Below are 21796 nucleotides of genomic sequence, written 5' to 3' on the forward strand. Positions count from 1 at the left end.
ATTCCTGACTTCTTTCAGAACTGCAATTGAGAGCTTCCTTGTGACAGAGCGACAACTACAATATCCAACTGTTTACAAAAATTAACACAAATTATGATTATGTCACTTGCTCCACCTGCACATCGTGACAAGTGCCAGTCCCTCAACCCTGTGCAAAACAGTAGCATAAGGACGTTGTTCAGACGGAATTCGAAGCCTTGCCATGTCAGGAAAAATTCCCTCTCCACGCTCCTGTGCAAAACTCAACTTATTGAGTTAAGATAATAACTAACTAACATACAAACAAATGCCAGAAAACAGACAGATACAAACATACTGACAAACAAATAAACAAACTGAGAGATTTACCCCAAAAATTACAATATCAAGCTCAGCAATGTCAAGTAGTCTAGTTTAGTAAAAATAAGAATACTATATACATGTATCAAACGTTCATTCACTGAGAGCTTTGTTAATATTACTTGGACAGTGTGTCTTCAAACAATCAGAAACACCTCCTTCCTACACTTCTCAGTGCTGAAATATGCCAGTGTTTTTCTTAAGATTTTTCTCAATCAGCCTGTGTAGATTTGATGACAACCTCCTCTTCTAAAGGCTGTGCCATATTGGGCTACACTAACTTAGTCTTAAACAGTTACTACTTAGATCTTAAAAATTAATTTAGTGCTACATGACCTCATTAAGGTCAGTTGTACAGCATAACCCGCATCTTAGCCTGTGTTATAATTGTTGCTATTTGCATGCAAGTACATCCCATGATTCCAAAAATTTCAAATTACTTAAACCAAGACAAATGCGTAAAGCTACCACAGTTTTACAATATCAATATCATAATGACATCTCCATCAGTCTCAAAGCAACCCGGTGAAATCAATACCCAAATATCACAGCACGTATTAAGTTCACCCGTAATTTCCATTTCCTGCATGTTTGGTAAGGCTTGCAATAATCCAAATTAGGAAACTAATTCCCTATCAATATCGGTACTGCTTTACTGTCTCCCTAGCCTTAGTGTCAAACAAGACTTTTTCATGTAAAGTGGCAGAGGTCATGTGAGAGGACGAAGAAAAATAACAATCTTTTTTCTCCCAGTCCTCTGACGCACCTTCTCTGCAACCTCACATGCAGAAAGTGGTCTGGAACAGAAGCTACTTTCTCCCACACAATCTTAGTTCACTTTATACTAATTCAGTTTCCTAGCAGCATTGATTAGAGCAATACACTGTCTCAAGCCAAAGCCAAGCAATCTTAACTTAATTCTTACCCAAAGCAGACAAAAGCAGGTCAGGAAAATAAGCAATTAACATTTAGCAAAAGCATTACTGACTGTAATCTCTCTTGCTATGTGTGTCATTACTATTTGTCACTGCCAACGTAAATGCTTTTGCAGTTTTGCACTTGTGGCTGTTTTACAAGTTCAAATTGCACATTTGTCCATATTCCTTGTTTCAACTTCTTGTAGATACAAGGTATAAACATTTTGTTTCATCCGTGGTTGTAGTTTTCCAATATTGTCTGCTGCATCATTTCATTACAGAATCTTGAGCCTGTAAAACCTGTTCCTGACACCATCTTTAGTGAGTGTAATAAAAATCTCTTTCTGTGTTGTATCCCTTCCTCTGCAATTCTGTCGCTTTGTTGCAATATCTGGAGTCTATATGCACCCAAAACCACTTCTTGGCATCACCTTCAGCGTAAGAGTTAATCATCTCTATTTGCATTGTCTGCTGAGCCATCTCTTCCTAACTGGACTACACACTCAAAAAGTTAGTTCTTTTGTGTGCTTTGTTGCAGCCAAGAGTTTAGTAGAGTTTAGATCTGCTGACATTCTGTCAAAGTAATGTAAGTCTAAACATGTTACCGTATTTCCGCAAATAGTGCCCCATGCTCAAATAATGCCCCATGGTGACTCTATAGTAACAAAATAATGCCCCATGCTCGATTAGTGCACCACTGGGGAAGTATTCAAACCCAGTTATATTCATGTGCATCTACCAGTGTGTACGTTTGAGATAAAATTAACACCCAGATAGAATCACTGACAGACAATGAAGATTCAACAGACCGGGAATACGGCTCAAGTGAAGTGAAAGCATTCAGGATACATACCAGTAAGACTGTAAGAACAGATTACGGTAGTTTGTTTTGTGTAGTGTATTGCATTCTTGCACACACAAAATGCAACAGTCTTTGTGCTTGCAAAATAATAAGGACTCATGCTTGAATTGCACCCATGTTTCATAACTATGAAAAATAGTGTCCCATATGTAATAGCAGAAATACGGTATCTACATGTTAGATGTCTTCTCCGCCTAAAAAACCACTTGCATTGAGACAAAAGATTCGTCAACTGGTTGTCGTTTGACGCTAATGCTACTTCCTTGGCTTATGTTAGCAGAAAGAAAAGTTTGCTCTGTCAAAGCAAAAAAGACAAAGAAAGATAGGGGTCGCATGAAAATCTAGTCCCGTGCACACTGGATCGCTCTGTACAGACAGATCTGCAGAACGCCCAGACTTGACAAGACAAGAAGGTTCTTTTACCAATAGAGAGCTACAATATACACGCTAAGGCAGTTGTATACCACTCTTCCTGCTACAAGGACTGCGCTTCGCCAAGAGCTTTGGAATTGCTGCTAGAAAGAACCCGATAAAGATGAAATTAGCATTGATTACCACAAAGTTCTAAGCGGCTTGCTAGAGATGTTGAAGAAACTGTTCTAGGTATGAGTCCAACAATTGTTTCTTTGTCAGATTCCTGTTCGATGTACAAACAGTATCTTTCCGAAATTGGAATCCCAACCGTGAGCTAGAGCTCAAGCATTAAAAATCAACTAATTAATCAAACATTCTGGAAACTGCCTCGTTTTCACCAACCACAAAAGCAATTCAAAGCTCAGCACATCTGTAGCAGTGTAGCAATGACAAGTCAACTAATTGATAGCATTACAGCTGCCAGAATTACAGTAATACTGGAAGAGACTTTGATGAAGAAGACTCTGAAGACAGTGAAAAGTAGCAGATTTGTTTTGTTGAATAATTAGTTTTAATTAGGCAAGCACAAAAATAATCAGTAAATAATCAGTTAAATATGCAAAGCATAAACGTAAACTAAAATATTCCAATTACATTTATTGTTAGTGCAGCAGCAGTATATTCCACTATTTTCAGATACACTGCACACAAACCACACAAACCACACAAACCATACAAACCACACAAACCACACAAACCACACACACAAAACACACACACACACACACACACACACACACACACACACACCACACCACACACACACACACACACACACACACACACACACACACACACACACACACACACACACACACACACACCTCTATGCCCACAAATGCACCTACCACACACGCACCTCTATGCCCACAAATGCACCTACATGACCATCCATAGAAACAGATGACAAACATAAACAATGATAGAGATGGCCAAACAAACAACTAAAGAAACAAAACAAACAGACAACTACATCAAACAGGCAGATGCACAAGAAACAATGAAACAGACTAAACCAATAACTTGACAAACCAAATACGACAAACCAACTTACAAACATAACTGCCTACAAGTTACAATGTACCATCAGTTCACATTACATGCAAACCAGAAGTCAAGTAAGAAAAACTTCATCCTTACAGCTTTAACTTTTTCATTCTGTGCTGTCGTCTTCCACTGTGTGAGGAAAAGAATTAACATGCGCAGTGCACTATCCAACACGAGGGGACATGTATCTGGTATGTCTTTCAAAATAAATGCTACAAATCCTATCAAAAGCAAACAAGATTTACCATTCTACACATAAACAGGTGGTGTAGCTTTAAAATGTCATACCCTTCACAACATCTTCTCGCCATGATGAAAAGTCTCTCACTAAAGTCTGCAATGCCGTAAAAGACAACCTAGTCAAACACGTTAATTAATACACTATCCAATTGCCAAAAACTAAAGCATGGTGTAATGTGCATAACTCATCCTTCCACCATATACATGTCTGTCTGCCAGTTGCCAATACAAGAAAAATGTTACAGCTCGACAACTAAAAATGCTAATGTCTGACACAGCACAATCAAATTCAACATCTCTACATGAATAAAAAGTACAGTTCACAGACATGAAAAACATGTAAAACATGTATGAAGGACAAATGGCTGCAAACCTATTATCAAAATTGTGAGGTTGAAACAAGTCGGTCCACCTAAATTAAATCCCTACTCCAAAATCCTTGAGAAAGATTGCTTCTACAGTGATCCTCAAGGTTCAAGAGTTGATTATCAGTTGAGCCCAAAATGGTTTAGCCCAAACTTTGCCCTCTGACTAAGTAAGAGTTTGTCATCTTTCTTTTAATCACACAGAAATGGCATCTCCACAATGCCAAAGCGGAATTGACACAGTCCATCATTGTCAACAGATTGTAACAATAGAATTGGAGTACAGTCTTGCAGCCAATTTTTATTAAACAGAGCAGGGCAATGGGTTACCAAGAAGAGCACCTTGGCTTACAACTAACAAGAGAGAGAATATTACTCTTCTGTCCTTCTCCCATCTTTGTCAAAACCTGTCCCAGAATGCCTTCAGAGTTCCCACATCACTGCCTTTTGAATTGAACTCTGAATCAGAGAATGCCATTACATCCACCAACTATGCATTGTTGTTCATTTTGGGATGGTCAGCTTGTGTCAGGTTCTGCATGTCACTTGCTGATAGAACTGCATTTTCCAAATAACAAAGTATTGATGGAGAAAAGATCTATTGTGACAATGCACCAAACTTTAACACATGTTTTAATGACACTGTGTAATTCGTCATTTTTGCAAAATCACACCGGTGTCTTCTTCTTGACAGCTTATCATTAATGCATGAATAGGACTGCTTTTCACATGTCCTAGTGTCCAAGCTCTTGCTGAGAGCTGCTTAATCAAAGCAGACAGCACTGTTCATTTAATTGTATGAGATTACAGCATTAGACCATATTTGAAGTGTATAGCAAGTAGTTTATGCTCGCCTAAGTTATCGAGTTTTGCTCACTCAAAGTGAGCATGGTGTTACAATCTGCTAAAAACTGGAAACAAGTGTATAAACTAATTCACAATCAGCTCCCACCAACAATCCCAGTATCACAAAACTACAGTGATACAGCCACAGGTATTTACTATATGAACTCATTGACAGTAACTAATCTACAACACTACTGCACACGCTGTCTAATCGTCCATATGTTGTTCACTCTTACATGTGGCCATCAATGTCCAGCTGCAGCAATCTCTTGATATGTACTTGTTGAGTAATACTGTATATAGCATTTCACAACCCAACTTCCACGTTACTAAGCTAATTTTGTTAGACTCAAATGCAGACTTCATATATAACTGATGATTAAGTCTAGGTATGCTCCCAACATCATTCCCTGTAGCGCCATACCAGAGAATTGATTGTCTGCTTGTCGACTTGCCTGCCTGCTGTCACACCTCCCTAAAATCCCTCTAGCTCAAAAGTCCACACATCTGCCTGCCAATATGGTTATGATAGACTACTCTAAACCCTTCAGGATAGTGTTGTAAACTACAAGCAATATCATAAATCAAACTCCAATTACAGCACATACCCTCTAAGTTCATTGTCCAAATGTACTGTGAGTCTTGACAAATGCTCTACAAGCTCATCTTTACTAAGACCATCTGGAATCAACCTTCAACAAGCAGCAAAGAAGTTAAATTACAATGCAGCATATACACCAAAAACTACGAAGGTCAACTACTGACAATACAATACTCTACCTTGGAATAGCAGCAATGCATGTTCTGTATAACTCAATTTTTGGTTTTCGATCACCTCTAGCACACAAACCCTTGTAAAGAAGTAAATTTGGACAAAATTACTCCTTACCCAAAGAGTTCTTCAGGTCCCTTGTTTGATGACAACACATTTGTCATAAGCAGCTGACGGCCAACTTGCAGATCTAGTGCATGTATGATACTCTCCAGTGCCCGCCTCACACTAAAAACAAGTCAAAATAAAAACACATTCCTTATAAACCAAGACACCCTTAGAGAAACATAAAGTGCATCTACTATTTTAAAGCAACAACACAGATATTGATAACATTAAACTGAAAATGTTCATAAAATCTGTACTAACAGACTTGGCAACTACTTCATATACACAGTGTGACCACAAATGATTATTGTACAGTCAACCCAGATAAAATAGTCAATAAATAAATCACTATAACATCACCGTACTTCTACAGAGATAAATCATGAATAACTACGTAGTAATAAAATATATAGTTTGTACATAACAGGATCCATTAGCACCAAGTCTCAATCAGTCATCAACTTCCTGCTCTTTCACCTAATTGCAAATCAAGTTCACGTGACTTGACACATTTGTAATACTAGCTTGCAGACAACTTCCTCTGCAGGACTAACAAAAACTAGAGCTGCCATTGATGTTGCCATGGTTTCTGTGCATTAATTAACAACTCTCCCATACCCACAACACACTACTATTCTAAACATTCCACACCCATTGCAATGGATTACATCACACAAGCATATTCATGATGAAACACAAATGATTACAATATCAGTAATCCATACATTCTGTACGTGCAACAACCCAAGAGGTTATGTGAAAGTCAATCTGGTTGTCATATGCAGTATCCATTAACAGCCCAAAATGTCAGTTACCATAATCTTCAAAATTGAATAAATGGCCGGCTAAAGACACTGCTTAAAAGAAATGATGGATTGAGTATCCAAAACAACAAATGTCAGTAATGGCTCTGTCTATATCTAAATAAGCCCATCTGTTCAAAAAAAGTTGTCAAAATTCTCAAACAAAGCAAATGCCAAATCTCACAGAATGGTTTCTTACTGTTGATGATAATCCACAACTCCAATTTTCCTTGCCATTGTGTCTGTCAACATCTTATTTGTAAAGTGCGCTTTTCGTTTTAGAGTTCCACCAGAAGGTAGTACACCAATAGTGCTAGGCATAGGAGGATCTCCCTTCTGCAGGACACAATTATCATTTGACATATTATAACAAAGCAACACACTGACAGTAACAGATACATACATGAACAAAAATAAAGCAAATAGCTAGTACATTCTTTCCAAGTTTCTTCATCTGCTTAAGTTATTGTTTAGTGTTGAGTGCATGCATCTTTAGTCATTTCTATTATTACAATCTCATTTGTTGGACAGCAAGGCCAAGCTGTACAGTTATAGGCTGCTGGCTCTGAAATGATCACCTCAAATTCTTCATCAGCTCAATTACATATCTGTTTACGATAGTCTCTGTTTGCTCAACATTACTAGAAGCTGAGTTTACATCTAAGAAAGTATGTTTGCATGTTCTACCTTCGTATGTTCACATTTTACCTGACCGGGCAATAACAATTAGACATTACACATCTTTCAAATTGGCATATTAATCCGGCATCTAAACAATTCTAGCTACAAGGAAATAAAAGGACTAGAATTTGAGGTAATTAACTCACTATGGAACACACCGTGCAAATGCCATCATGCCATACACTTACACAGATCTGCTACAGCCATTATTCCTACATTACAACAATTCCCAACCTTCATAGCTACATACTCACAAATGTTGACTTTCCTTTCCAATAGACTCGTTCACTTTATTGCTCCAATACTCTCTCTAATTTACAGTAATTCCTCTATGTAGATGGCTCAAGAAATGGAAACAGTCTTTCAATAACCCAAGGTGTAACACTTCAAGATGTATTTAGGATAGATAAATTTGCAAGTAAGTTTAGAAGTGTCACATCATTCAGTACTGTCTCAAGCACTCGCAAACTTTGAAGCAATTGACCCTTAATCCATCGGTTTCAACTTACAAACACTTGCAGACTAGTGCTATGCAAGACCATATTGACATTGCACTAAAAGAAACTCAAATAAACAGATTTAGTGGGTTGTACCTGATTTTGTGTTAGTTTAGAAAAAAAACTACTGAAGCAACATCAAGATTCTTGCTACAGTGCAATCAAGCTTGAAGGTGCTGCATACTTAAAAACACTAGCAGACAATGCATAACATTCGGTGACACCTTTATGCAAAAACAATTTCAGTAAGTGTAACCTCCAATCGCAGAGCTTGCATAAACTTGTGCCAGAGGGCTGTCTGTCCCTCTTGTCAAAATGTATACAAGATTCACCACTTTAATTTCTCTGTATGCTGCTCCCAGCGCACACCTCCAAAGAAGGCATGTCACAACCAGAAGCCTCACAGTCCCAAGTAGAATGGAATTTGAGCAATCATTCCGTGCTTTTGGTTGTGTTTACGAAATAGGCTAAAAAAGCAAATATTCAAGAACTTACTCTGAATCAAGTTGATTAAGTCTCCATTAAAGGATGTCAGCTTTGATGCAGCTGCATGGAAACAAGCTGACAACCACAAGCTTATGGTCTAAATAATTGATTAGCCAATACTTTTTTTATTCAAGTGAATGACAACATTGCAAAGTTCTTGGATACCTCTTGAAGGCAGCTACATTGATAGATTTTAGCCACTTAGAAAAGGCTTCTCAGCACAGGTATTGAACTCACAACAAAATCGCTAACAAGTATTCCGAATTATGTAATATATCTACACATTGAGCCACTTACCTCAAGAGCCCTATTAAAAACCCTGAATATGTCCAAACAAACACTATTTGTCTGGAATAAATGAAACATAAAAAATACGCTGTCCAGCCAGTACAAAATCTCAATGCCAGGTTTGCTACACCTTTCCCAAACATGAAGATCAGTAAACTCCTGGACTGCATATCTGTGACTGCTTTAAATCATCCACTTAACAAATGCAACATAAACATTTCTGCAATTAGAAGCAGAATCAAACAACTCGTGTTCAATAAACAGTATCTGCACGTAAGTGACCTAAAGAACTTTGAATAGCTAAATAACTTTCAGATTATGTAGCAAGCCACAGGCATAGGCAGCACTCTGGCCAGTTAAAACATCCCACTTTCACCATACATTGAATGACATCAACTTCCAATTTAAGGTATACCTGAATAAGTAAGTAATTTATATGTGACAAGTATTACAGCATGCATTTGCTTCCAACATTCTAGATTCTAGCTGTACTATATCGCCTATCCAATACACATACTGTATTTGAGTAAACAATGCTCTGTCTGCACAAGCCTAAAGAACTCAAAAATCACTTTTTAAAAGTTTAGACCACTTTGGTACCTTTACTGCAAGGGATACTACGTACATGTTTGAGTAAGATTTTGTTGTGCACCCTTGTTCATTTAATCAATTAAAAGATATATATTTCAGGCTGCATTCTCTTTTACTTGTTTTCACTACACTGCCCATGTAAAAGTTACATTTACTACCGGGAATTTCCAAAGCAGTGCCCAGGGCAGCAATATGGAAAATGGGATTTTTATGGAAGAAAATCCGTTCTCAATAGTCTTTACAAACTTAGAAGTGCGACCAGACCTGACTGCCCTCCTACGCTTCTTGTCAGGCGTTTCTTTAAAGGCTCCTTCTTTAATCCACAGTGTAAGACTGCTGTCTGGCTGCCAAACCTGTACGTACATTGTAGTATAATAACACACGTTACTAATACCGTATTGACCTGTAATAACGCCCATGCCTGTCTATACGTCCATGTGCAGCAGGTCAGAACTTCCTGCCTGAGCAAATCCCCATGCCCACGCCCATGCCTATGTGTATGCCCAGGATATGCATGCACAGAATACACAAAATGGTGTTCGCAGAACCTCTCCCTCTCCCTCTCCCTCTCCCTCTCCCTCTCCCTCTCCCTCTCCCTCAACCTCTCTCTCTCTCTCTCTCTCTCTCTCCCTCCCCCTCCTCTCCCCCTGTGTGTGTGTGTGTGTGTGTGTGTGTGCGTGTGTGTTTGTTTTTGATGAGCTGGTGTCAGTGTTGAGTCAAAGTGCTTACCGCTAGACTCATGTCTTCATTGCAATTACTGATACTGATGCTTTTGATGGGCTTCAGGCTGACGACTTTGGTTTACCTTGCTGATGCTGTACGGATACCAATGTATCTTTGATCTTGCATGCAAATGGGCATATCTGTCTTCGAGTGTTTAGTTGATGACTGCCCAAACGGCAGCATATTGCGACCATGTATACGCCCGGGACCAAAATAACGCCCATGCCCTTGTATACACACAAAAAAGCGTTTCCTTTCTATATGCCCAGGGCTATATTACAGCAGAATACGGTAGAGCACAGCCTAGCAATATTGACCAACTTTGGGCAGCAACTTCTCATTAGCGACTCATGGGCTGTAACTGAAGCAGTTTCCAAAAGATTATCCAGTGGGCGATCTTTGACTGTGCGCTGTTTCGGAAATTCCCAGTAGTGTGCATTAAGCAAGCCATGCCTACTAACGCACATTACCCATGGTTGACGGAGCAATTACTATTTGCTTCTTATGCACCTGCAAACGCTGTTCAAGGTTTAATAAAGTTAGTCCAAGTAGAAATGTACTGAGGTAAAAAACTTTACTCATTAGTGGAAACGTACTGATAACAAGGTACTGTCAAAGGTAACATTTCAGATGTTTGCTTGCAACAGTCTCCCAAATCAATAAACCTATCTGATTGGTTATCAAGATCACATCAATAACATAGTGTCTTTTTCAAGCAGACCCATTGACATAGGAAGTATGGTGTTCATCAGCCATCCCAAATTTCTGCACTGGCCTATATCTAGTTTCCATACCCCAATCACAATAAAGCAATAGAGTCCAATAGGCTAAACTAGGAAGAAACTACAAGAAGAAACTACAAAAATTGTAGTTGGCATCACATACATAGCAACATTCATTGATTGATTTTTTAAAAGAATCCATTAGCGAATGTTGCTATTGAGCAAACCACGAGTACTTGGTGAGCTAAGATGTCACATACTTAACATGATCTAACCTGCTTTTCCAGATGGTCTGCTATGACAAGAAATGCTCTCAGTCCAATATTCATTCTCTAACACCAAAACGTCAATTCCAATTCCGAGAGTTGCTCACGGTTGCTAAGAGTTACCTCTGGATTCAATCCCATCTTAGTTTTGCTGTTCACACCAAGAAGTTCAAAAATGATCTCCTGCATTGCAAAGCCAAGTTTCTCCTACAGCACAACCATATCTCACACCTACATACTTCATACGCTGTTTGGCAAATTGACTAACTTTTGCAATAAAGTGAATAATTTTCACAAAAATATTCAATGGTGTGTCACGAGGTACAACGCCTCTAGACCCACGTGGAAAAAGGCAGTCAATAACAGTTTGAAGTCGCCTGCAAACATAACATGTACACTGGTTAGGGCAACACAATTACAATTTCATGAACAAACATACGTGAGAGTTGTGCTATGAGATTCACACTTGATTCTAATCATATACACCCTGTAAAAAAAAGACCACATCATATCAGAAAAGATCTCGTAATTATATCACGGCTCATGTAATTACCTATAATCTTAACTTAAGCAAAAACCTATGCCATTAACGGATTAGTGCTAATAGAATCAACTGTCCAATAATTTCATGGAATGCTTAATTAATATGCAACAGCTGAAGAACTGATAGTCACGTATTACAGCTATGCTGGAGTTAAAGCTGAGAAAGCATTGCACTACCTAAACTCTGTTGCCAACTTGGTATAACAGAAATGAAACACTCAATTCTACAGGTAACACATAAACTACTGGTTCAACGAATGTAGTAGGCCAGCAGACACGCACAGCAAGAACATGACTGAAACTGCTCAAAATCATAACAGCTGAACTTAAACATACTCAGCTGACAGCTCCTGTCTACAAAATACTAGTAACTACTATTGTACTTTAGTTCATTTATCTGCTTACCACAACATTCTGTAAATTGATTCCAGAGCTATTCTTTGCATGGGAACATCTCTCTGGCGAAGATGTGACAAACATAGAGAAAGAAAGTAGTGCCAATGGTCGAGAAAAAATTGCTTTTGACTGATACACAACAGAACTGTCACCAGTGGATAAAGAGACAGAGACTAAAGACAAAGACTTGTTGGCCATGATAAAGACAAATATTTTTACACCTACTGTTTTGAAGTCAAAGTTAATGTTCAATAAATTATCTCTGTTTGTCAGTCAATCTAATCTGTCAGTTGATTATTTCCTTGTATCATTTGATCCAGGTAAAAGCCAGTAAATGGCTTGAAACTATTCGCTCCAAAAAGATGCTGGCATTCAAAACCAGTGAATTGTTGTCAGCAACTCAGACTTGAAGCTTCCCTTCCCTTCAATTATTAGACCATACAATGTGGCTGTGGACAGTTAGTTGATAACATTTTCACTTTTTGACTTGCAAGTTAGGAAGTATTCTATTTGCACGTGTTCACGTAGCCTTCCACACACTTTGCAAACAGGTTTTGCGTGGTCAAAAATTTTTCCTCACATTGTCAGCACAAAAGCCGAAGTACTCCCCAGTTTCCTTTGCACCAGAAAGTGATAACACAATTTTCTTTCTCAAAACAACTTATTGATTCAACAGAGAAATTCAGCATTTTCAATCATGTAACTAAGTGCTACACCCAAGCATTCGAATGGTTCTATCTATTGTGCCCACTTTCATGTGTAATAGCATTCATGTCATGCATATCACTAGACTTCATGCCACAAGATATCAACATCTCGATAAATTGTGGCAACACTAGTTACTCACAAACAGTCATGCAACTACAGATACATGACCAAACAGACACAAACGAAGCAGATGAACAAATACACAAATACTGTACTTCCTCTTCAAGTGCTGCAGCACTTCTTCATTTTTGTCATACCCAGTGATGTACTGCAAGAGATATTGTGAATGCCAAAACAGTATCAATAATAGAGGTAGTTGCCTGGTTCTTTCTGCTTCTCTTTGTTCTTCTCCAATCCCATCACACTCTTCACTAATTCATGCAGTATTGTCTTCTACCATTCTATGTACCTCTGTATACAAACTATGCCAAAGTTGCATTGTTGAAAGATGTTCAGCTCCAAAGTCTTTTCAGAAGATGTATGTATACATACAGTATCATTCTGCAGACAGAAACTGTCTCAAAGTGGCCATGTGGCACCCTTTCAAAGGTGCGTCACTTAATAATTTCCCTTGCCTGTTCCCATGGCAACTATTGTAAATGGAAGCAGCAATCTTTCAAGGAACAGTGCTTAATTACACAAAGAAATACAATAATAGACACAAAACAACTAACTGCAAAAGGCCCTCTGTGTCCTAGAAATTTAGAAAATATCACCAACTCACCAAACTATGCCTTCCTTTCTTTGCAACATCAAATGCGTGTTGATACATCATCTCCACAAATGCCTTGACAGCTGGAATGTTCACCTCTCTCTTCACCACCTGCCACAAACATTAGCAACTACAACAATTCAGAAGATCACAAATCAGCTCTGCTTTGTCTCACTGCCGCAACAGGCACAAGAATCTCAACAAATAATGTGCAAAGAGAATGCTTGATGCTCCGATCCTTTGTTTCAATAAAGATCATTCCACATTCCTGCAATTAACAATCAATATCAGTAGAATAAAGTTTATGTCTACTGACTAACTTTTAGAAAACTAAACCACTCTTCCACTTCTTCCACAGGATACATCTATTGAAATCACACAAAACAACAATTTTGCTGCAAGATCATATACTGGTCTCATAAACAAAAAGAACTCCAAAAGACGCCTTTCAACAACTATATCAACATGCCCAAAAATGATTATTCAGGCAATTTATATTCTAAGAATGACAGCTGTCAGACAAGTCCGCATGCATGAACGCATATGTGGAGACCTGTGGTGTGTGTCAACAAATTCAAAAATGAAAATATAAACCTGCATATGTTGCTGTTCTGTAACCTTTTAGATAACACTTCCATACATAGATTATCTACACTTCGTGATTTGCACTACTACTTAATAATAAGCCACTCAGTGTTATTCTCACACCATAAAATCTACTAAATTGTTTTTTTTGCGTTTAAATCCTTGTCTTCTCCTCAACACTGCATCATAATATTTTGTTACCTATCACATTCTGAAGATCCATACAACTACATATCTGTTACCTATCACATTCTGAAGATCCATACAACTACATATCTACAAAACCTAAAAATCCTATAGCCTGAAGTATTAAGAACAAGTGTACACAATAATCTACAATTACAGAGAAGGTACACTACAATTGGCAATTGCATTTTACGAAATGCATTAAAATTCTTTAGAAGAACAGTGCGAATGACAAAAAATAATCAGATGAAAGAAAGACTGACAGACGCCTAATTTAAATTTTAAGAACCTTGCTTACCTTAACCCTAATAAAATTCATTCCCCTAATTAGATTTTGTATAACTGTGCTACTTTGCTGCTCTCTCATTTCAGTCAAGAACTTCTTCTTCACAGAGTGAAAACTACAATGCAAGTCATTTAATGAGCAAAACTTGGTCCTAACACAACAACCTCACCGAGCTTGAGACATCACTCCAATAACCTCGGCAAAGAGATCTGCAATCCGCCTGCCATTGACTGCATTTGGTCCAGAAGTGTAACTACACACAAAATCAACCATCTACATAGGCAAGTAGATTGACAGCAATACTGCTGTCCAGATTTCAATACAAATAAGCATTACTGAGTACGTAGCATCAAAATTTGTCAATGAAACAAGATTACAACTAAGTCATACGTGTGTTTCATCTTTCTTCTGCTGTAGGGTACTATCCTACTAACAGACTACAAATGACTGCAAGTCCTCTGTAACATACTGTCTGTACGCAAAACACATAGTAAAATGCTGCTGCTATATCTAATAAGATATGAAATCGAGTCTGTACCAACATCTACAGAACAACAGCTTTGCATACCGTAGGCCCAAATTCCCAATAAGATTGTTAGTCTTAAGGCTGGTTCATAATATGCGACGAAGACGTGACAGTCAGCTCTCCGTCGTGTTCACAATACGTGTAAGTCCCGTTCCGATAATTACCATTCCTGTGCTGCATGATTACACAATCCTCATTTTGCACTTCGCTGACTGAGTAACAGTACCTAATCATTTCCTATTGCAGTCCATCAACTTCTGACAGAGTGGACAAAATAGAATCGATTCTATCCGTCCGTCAATGCTCCGTCAAGCAATCTGTCCGTCGTCTGTCTCGAGTGGCGCCTTTGATGTGGTTTGACAAAACAAAACGGATTGCTCTCCGTTGCATATTGTGAACCAGCCTTAAAAATGGTACATTTACATATACAATATTGTCCCTTTATACAGTTTCATGAGACAGAACCAGTTCAGCAAGTGAGCACATACTCTCAAGCAATCATTTATGCAACTTTAATTAAAAAGTGTGTAAGATTCAAGATATTGTGTTGTCACAAGAAACAGTTTCAGATCTTTGATGATACACATCATTGATATATCTGGATTTCTGCTTGTCCACTTAATGTGTGCATGCATACGTGCACGTATGCACGCACACGCACTCACACGCGTGCACATGCACACACGCACACACACACACACACACACACACACACACACACACACACACACACACACACAAACACACACACACCAAGCCTAAATGGCATAAAAGTTAGGAGTTTCAACAAACCTTCCCACAGTGCCTGGAAGTTCCGCCACTTCACAAAACTAGTAATGATCAATCATTCAAAGCAATCAATCCTCAGGTGTCACCATGTGTGAGAGTACAACACATCCACGCAGTGTGCACAAAAATAGCCAACCTCCTGAGTAAACATAGGCCTGTCGTGTTTTTCTGTGTAATCTACTACTAATTAGTCATCCCTGATAAAACTGAGAGAAAAAGGGCTGCTGTTGGTACTTGCCACAATCTGAATGTAATTTTTGTAACTACTGTCAAAAAACAAGAAAACATGACAGTTCAGCTTTTGAAAAAACTGGTCAGTGTCACCAGTGCTGTAGGTGTCTAGATGAACATTAAATATGACTGTTACACGTTAGACCATTAAGTTAATTAAGTAACACGTGAACTTCTGCTGACACATCACTTTAATAACTAAAAACAATTTCACTAAGATGCCACTACAGGTTGCTATTTCACTGCAGAAACCAGGTCAAATTTCCATATCCAATATTTGATCCGTTCTAGTAAGACAGAGCTGCATGTTATTCACACTTTCTAGCATTGTGCTTACCCGAAGACAACGCTGCTGCATAGTAGCAGACAATCACTACAATAACAACTAGTTCAACACTGCAAAATCGTAATCTACTTTCATTGCTGACAGTGCATCAGTTTTGTTGTGAACGGACCTTACGACATGTGACATGTGACAGAAAGTCTGCTTTATGATATTGTATTACCTCGCTTACAATGGCATGCTGTTATAAATGGATTTTACCAGAATTACTACAACTATAGCTGGTAGCTGTAATGGCATGCTGTTATAGAATGAGTTGCCATTATAGAACAATGTATGTTAGTCGTACAGGTAATCTGAGGCTACCATTGCAGCAAAACACAATAAAGAGAAATTGTGTCAATGTTGTTGCAAAATGGAATGAGGAGAAGTATGTCCACATGCTAAAGCAAAAAATGATCCAAGGTCAGCAGTAACATCCAATATACATTTCACCTGAGTGTAAACATAATCATTTCTATGTGTAACCAACACCTACCACAGAAAACGTTAACAAAGCCACAGTACGAGAAAAAACAACTGGGCACAATGCTAGGGTTTTGTGGTAAATCTAGCTTACTTATGTATAGTAGTATGATGATGTTTATACGTCAAAGTATAATGGCTCTCTGGTAAAATTCACATTAATAACGTGCAGATGAAAGCAAGGTAGTAAAGTAGAACATTTTGCATTCCCCTAGGTGACAAAACCAAGCACATGTACTAACATACATACATAGGCTATGATAGCAACACTTTTCTGCCCACCTTAGATATGCTCCTCACAACTAAAGGAGAACTCTCACCAAATACTAAAACTTGTTGAAAGAAAGATGCAAGGCCTGGTATCTTCCTGCAGGAAACCTACGGTCCAGACAGCCACAGAAGCAGAGAATTGGCAACGAGTTGTTCAGACAATTCCCCGTATGTACACAAAGTCTTACTCTCTCGAAGCAACTACTTTAGGTTTTGGTTAATAAATCACAACTTGACACCATATGTCTCACAATCCTTACCTTGAAATGTACACAGATATCGGTCTTCCTTGCTAACCAACAATCAGAGTTACGCATACACCACAAACGGGTACTAAACACGCCTACGCAGGTAATTTCAATGCTTTATTTCTTCGTTACAGTAAACTTCTGCAGTAAACGGTTGCAAAGGGTTGTGTCATGAAGTGACAGCTTTCATCTGAGAGATAGTTGATTTTGGTGAGAGTTCTCCTTTAAGTTGTGCACAAGATGCATAGCTTCAATTATGGCCTACATCCACAATGTTGTAAATTACATATGATTTAAAATGCATTACTGTTTAAGAACAGTTTCAGCCTCAGCTTGGACTAACCCCACCACCACAAAGCCCACATACAAAATGAACAAATAGTTAAGCTCTTCCAATTTCAAATCCGAAAATAGCTTCCCCTTCTCAGTATTAGACAGAGGCTGGTACACTACATGGAGTTTCCTGTCCAGCACCGACTATCCACTTGGCATTTCAGCCAGTGGTATCCAAGGGCACTGACAATGGCGCAGCTTTGGGACTGGATCCCAAACCCACATGTAATCCATCGCAGTACAATGTTATTTTTGCGAAGCCAACAATCTTGTCCATCCCCACAAAGACCAAGTACTCATTTCTACTCCTGAGTCAAGAGAAGCAATTGTGTGTGTGAGTTCCTTGCCCAAGGGAATTACACCCATGCTCATCCCAGACTTGAACCTGCAACCCAAAGGTACCAGATGTTTCTGCTCACCAATGTGACTCTCTTAACACTGGAGCTACAAAGGCCTACACACACACACACACACACACACACACACACACACACACACACACACACACACACACACACACACACACACACACACACACCAAGCAAATAAAAGTGAGAGTATGTTAATTAAATGATTAAAGGGTAACTGCAACGCAAAAATCAAAATTCTTTTATGTTGAAAATTGATAGTTCTAGTTGCATACACGACAGAAAAATAGTTTTAGAATTTTAAGTTAAGTCTTCACTGAGAAATAGCAGGTCAAAGTTACTTCCGGTTCTTCAAGTTAATGGGCGTGGCGTAGTGTACACGTCACAGAGGAGAGACGCGTCAGTGACCTGTAAAATGACTACATCTTCATATCCAAGGCAACACTACTATGGCAGAGGTGATGACAGCGATAGTTATTCTTCTGAAGAGCCCTCCAGAGGTTTTTAAGTGATGATAACGTTCTGTCATTGCATGAATAGCAGGATGAGAAAGATCTGCTGGGAGCCATTAGACCATACAAGTTCGAGTTCAGCGGCAGTGTCGCTGAAGCTGAGAGATCGCCTGCTGCCTTGGAAGTCAACAAGAAAGAGGACAGGCCACCCGATAGCCTGCCACCATTGTAAGTAGAAGTAGAAGTAGCAAACGTAATCGATGCATATCCGGGAAAGTAAACAACCATCACAGGTGTAGCTGCAGTCGTAGCCTCAAACTTCCAGACCAGAGAACATGCAAAGCGTGAGAACTCTAGTCTGGACCAGAACAGTACTAAAATGATTTCAGAAATAGCCTTCTAAGCCAACCAGTGTCTTAGAACCAGAATGTCGGTTGTAAATTCTGATTGGCTTAGCAGTAATTGGTTATGCTAAGTGCACTAACACTAAATACGCACGTGTGAAATCCTGCTGGGTGGTGAAGTACATGCCGGGGCCATGAATGTACACTCTGGCGCATGCACGCGTCTTCGCTTTAGTTTCAGCTTCAGTTCTTCGATCTTTTCAAGCTTGCGGTGACAGGACATGCACAGCAGCGTCGCTAGACCATCACCTTTGACAACTGGTCGAGCAGTAGCCTCGCTAGTCGAGCGGTTAGACTAGCTAGCGTTCTGCCAAAGCATCAAAGAGTCGTCGTTTCATGCCATCCACCAAGATATCGCTGCAAACACGACAGATGTCTCTTCTTTGTTCATGAGATCTCATGGCATTTACAGATGATTTGTTTACGTAATGCAAAAGTACAGTCTTTCCATCTCATTATTGAACTAGGTAATACGATCCTAGGCTGTTAGACTACCATTTAGCATCGGCTTTTGATAAGTACTTCAGAAATCAATTTAGTATCGTTTTGGTCCAGACTAGAGTTCGAGCGCTCTCTGGTCTGGAAATTAAAACCTACTGCGGTCAATCGTTGTAAGAAGATGGATACATATTTGTGTGGAGTGCGCGTGTTGTCAAAATGTATATGAGGTTGTCTCAAATAATGACGCGATAATAATGTCAAAGATATATACTAGCGACAGTTATGGACATTGTACTAGTGAGCTCATGCAAAATTAGCTAATGCTGTGAGAAAGAGAACAAATGAGTTGATGTTCGTGCATTGAATTCACGTTGACACAGGGTTTGACTTCACACAGTATTGTAATGCTACGAGTGCATTCACTACACATGATGAGCACCTATACATGCACAGTCTAGTCACTAGAAGTCTCCTCAAAACTGACCTCTCCTAGCCATTGCAGTAGTTTTAGTTCTGCACAAGATTCTTCCTCACCCTTATTTTCCCGCTTCTCAAATGCAGCTCTCCTTTTCTTTGCAAAGGTTCCAGAGTGCTACGATATCTTGAAGTGTGGAAGCAGGTAGTCCTAGATGGAAAATGGTGGCCTCAATTTCGCTCTTTTACAACCCAGACCAAGCTCTTTGAATAGACCTGGCTGTACCACGAAGCAATCAGGCTTAAAGTGGCTACTACAGAGTCCTGTCCACTCAGCAGGACGCGTCGTACTCAGTGGTAGTCACCCGGACGACACAAACGTCTCTTGTCCTCCTTAGTTGCGATTCCCACTCTTTTCTTAGCTTGGGGATCTTCGAAAATTGAAACACGCTTGCGTACGACTTGCGAGAATTGGTGCATCAAGCAGCCACGCAGCACCCAACCTAGCCTCAAATTTCCAGACCAGAGAGCGTGCGAACTCTAGTCTGGACCACAACGCTACTAAAATGATTTCAGAAGTACAGTACTTATCAAAAGCGAAGCTAAATGGTAGTCTAACAGCATAGGATCGTTTACCTAGATCAACATATCATTTGTAAATGCCATGAGATCTCACGAACGAAGAAGAGACGTCTGCAGTGTTTGCGGTAATGTCTTGGTAGGCAGCACGAAACCATGACTCTTTGATTATTTGGCAGATCGATAGCTACTCTAACTGCTCGACTAGCGAGACTAGCACTCGACCAGTTGTCAAAGGTGATGGTCTAGCGATACTGCTGTGCATGTCCTCTCACAGCAAGCTTGAAAATATCGAAGAACTGAAGCTGAAACTAAGATGTGTACGTGCACTAGAGTCTTCATCAAGGCTCTGGCTTGCACTTAGCCACCCACGAGGATTTCACACGCATTCAATCAGAGCTATGGCAGTTACATAACCAATTATTGCTAAACCAATTATTGCTAAACCAATTAGAATTTACAACCGACATTCCGGTTCTAAGATGCTGATTGGCTTAGAAAGCTATTTCCGAAATCATTTTAGTACCGTTCTGGTCCAGACTAGAGTTCGCGCGCTGTGCACTCTCTATGGTCTGGAAGTTTGAGGCTACACCCAACCATGCTTTCGCCACAGATTCCTTTGTTTACAGTACACGCTTGCATGGAGTCTCCCCTCTGTGACATGTACACTACACCAAGCCCTTACCGGAACTCGAAGAACCAGAAGCAACTTTGACCGCTATTTCTCAGCAAAGAGACTTACCCTAAAAATCTAAAACTATTTTCCTGTCACGCATGCAACTAGAAATATTGATTTCCAACATAATAAAATTTTGATTTTTGCGTTGCAGTTACCCTTTAATAAAAGCTAAAGAAATGTACTTTACGTTTCTACTAGTCTCAGTTATAACTTTATTGCCCCAAGAAGTCTTAACAAACACTAAGACTATGAAATCAGAGAAACAAAAGTGCAAACAGTACACGTCTTTGGCTTTCATTCCCAAAGATTGCAAATTTGGTGAGAGTGCAAACAAGACATAGCTGACACAAAGCAAAATAATAAATACTGTAGACCAGGAAAGTTTGGTGACAATAACATTTGGCAAAATGGTCCATAATGCCTATTTTTAAATTTTGGCAAATACTAATTTGGCAATATACAAGTTCCATCAAAGTATGATATCACTAGATGTGTTCTTTCTCTTTGTGCCGTAAGTCTGGCATTTCGAGGCAAGTAATAGACGCATGTGGAGACGAATGCAGCCCACTATGTGGGACTGCACAGAAACCTACGAAGTTCAAAGCTGTATCTGCAGTCGTCATATTTACCTCGACATGTACAGCCTTTCCACAGATCAAGAGCTAAGCAGGGCAGTAACACGTAGAAGTAAAGTTGTCGAACACATCCCAAGCAACATATCTGCAGTCTGCACGCTTTCTTACAATGACAGGGTAGTAAATACGCTACCTAAAACACTTGATTGACCGTCTCTAGAAGTAGGGCTTCTCCTTAAAGCTTTCTCAGAGAGGTTTAGAGGTATCCTACATCTTGACATTTAAAGCAAATGCCG

General features: G+C 39.3%; 1 protein-coding gene across 2 annotated transcripts in view; it reads right to left on the bottom strand.

Moving 5' to 3' along the window:
* LOC134189351 (protein furry homolog-like) overlaps positions 1–21796 on the bottom strand; it is a 51161-nt gene that overhangs the window by 18296 nt on the left and 11069 nt on the right. The window contains exons 9-26 of one of the 2 annotated variants that reach the window (XM_062657585.1): positions 14553–14636; positions 14396–14498; positions 13647–13691; positions 13502–13594; positions 13339–13437; positions 11916–12079; positions 11407–11454; positions 11236–11344; positions 11091–11174; positions 10977–11033; positions 6913–7049; positions 5920–6030; positions 5811–5867; positions 5639–5722; positions 3868–3935; positions 3673–3800; positions 116–231; positions 1–55 (exon numbers count right to left, since the gene is read on the bottom strand). The exon at positions 1–55 is cut by the window's left edge and continues 27 nt beyond it. In XM_062657585.1, coding sequence (XP_062513569.1) covers positions 1–55; positions 116–231; positions 3673–3800; positions 3868–3935; positions 5639–5722; positions 5811–5867; positions 5920–6030; positions 6913–7049; positions 10977–11033; positions 11091–11174; positions 11236–11344; positions 11407–11454; positions 11916–12079; positions 13339–13437; positions 13502–13594; positions 13647–13691; positions 14396–14498; positions 14553–14636 — 1642 coding nt within the window. Of the gene's footprint in view, positions 56–115; positions 232–3672; positions 3801–3867; positions 3936–5638; positions 5723–5810; positions 5868–5919; positions 6031–6912; positions 7050–8147; positions 8154–10976; positions 11034–11090; positions 11175–11235; positions 11345–11406; positions 11455–11915; positions 12080–13338; positions 13438–13501; positions 13595–13646; positions 13692–14395; positions 14499–14552; positions 14637–21796 lie in introns of those variants that run through there. The other variant, XM_062657586.1, reaches the window with a different exon arrangement.

Source organism: Corticium candelabrum, chromosome 14 (genome assembly GCF_963422355.1).
Source record: "Corticium candelabrum chromosome 14, ooCorCand1.1, whole genome shotgun sequence".
Taxonomy (NCBI): domain Eukaryota; kingdom Metazoa; phylum Porifera; class Homoscleromorpha; order Homosclerophorida; family Plakinidae; genus Corticium; species Corticium candelabrum.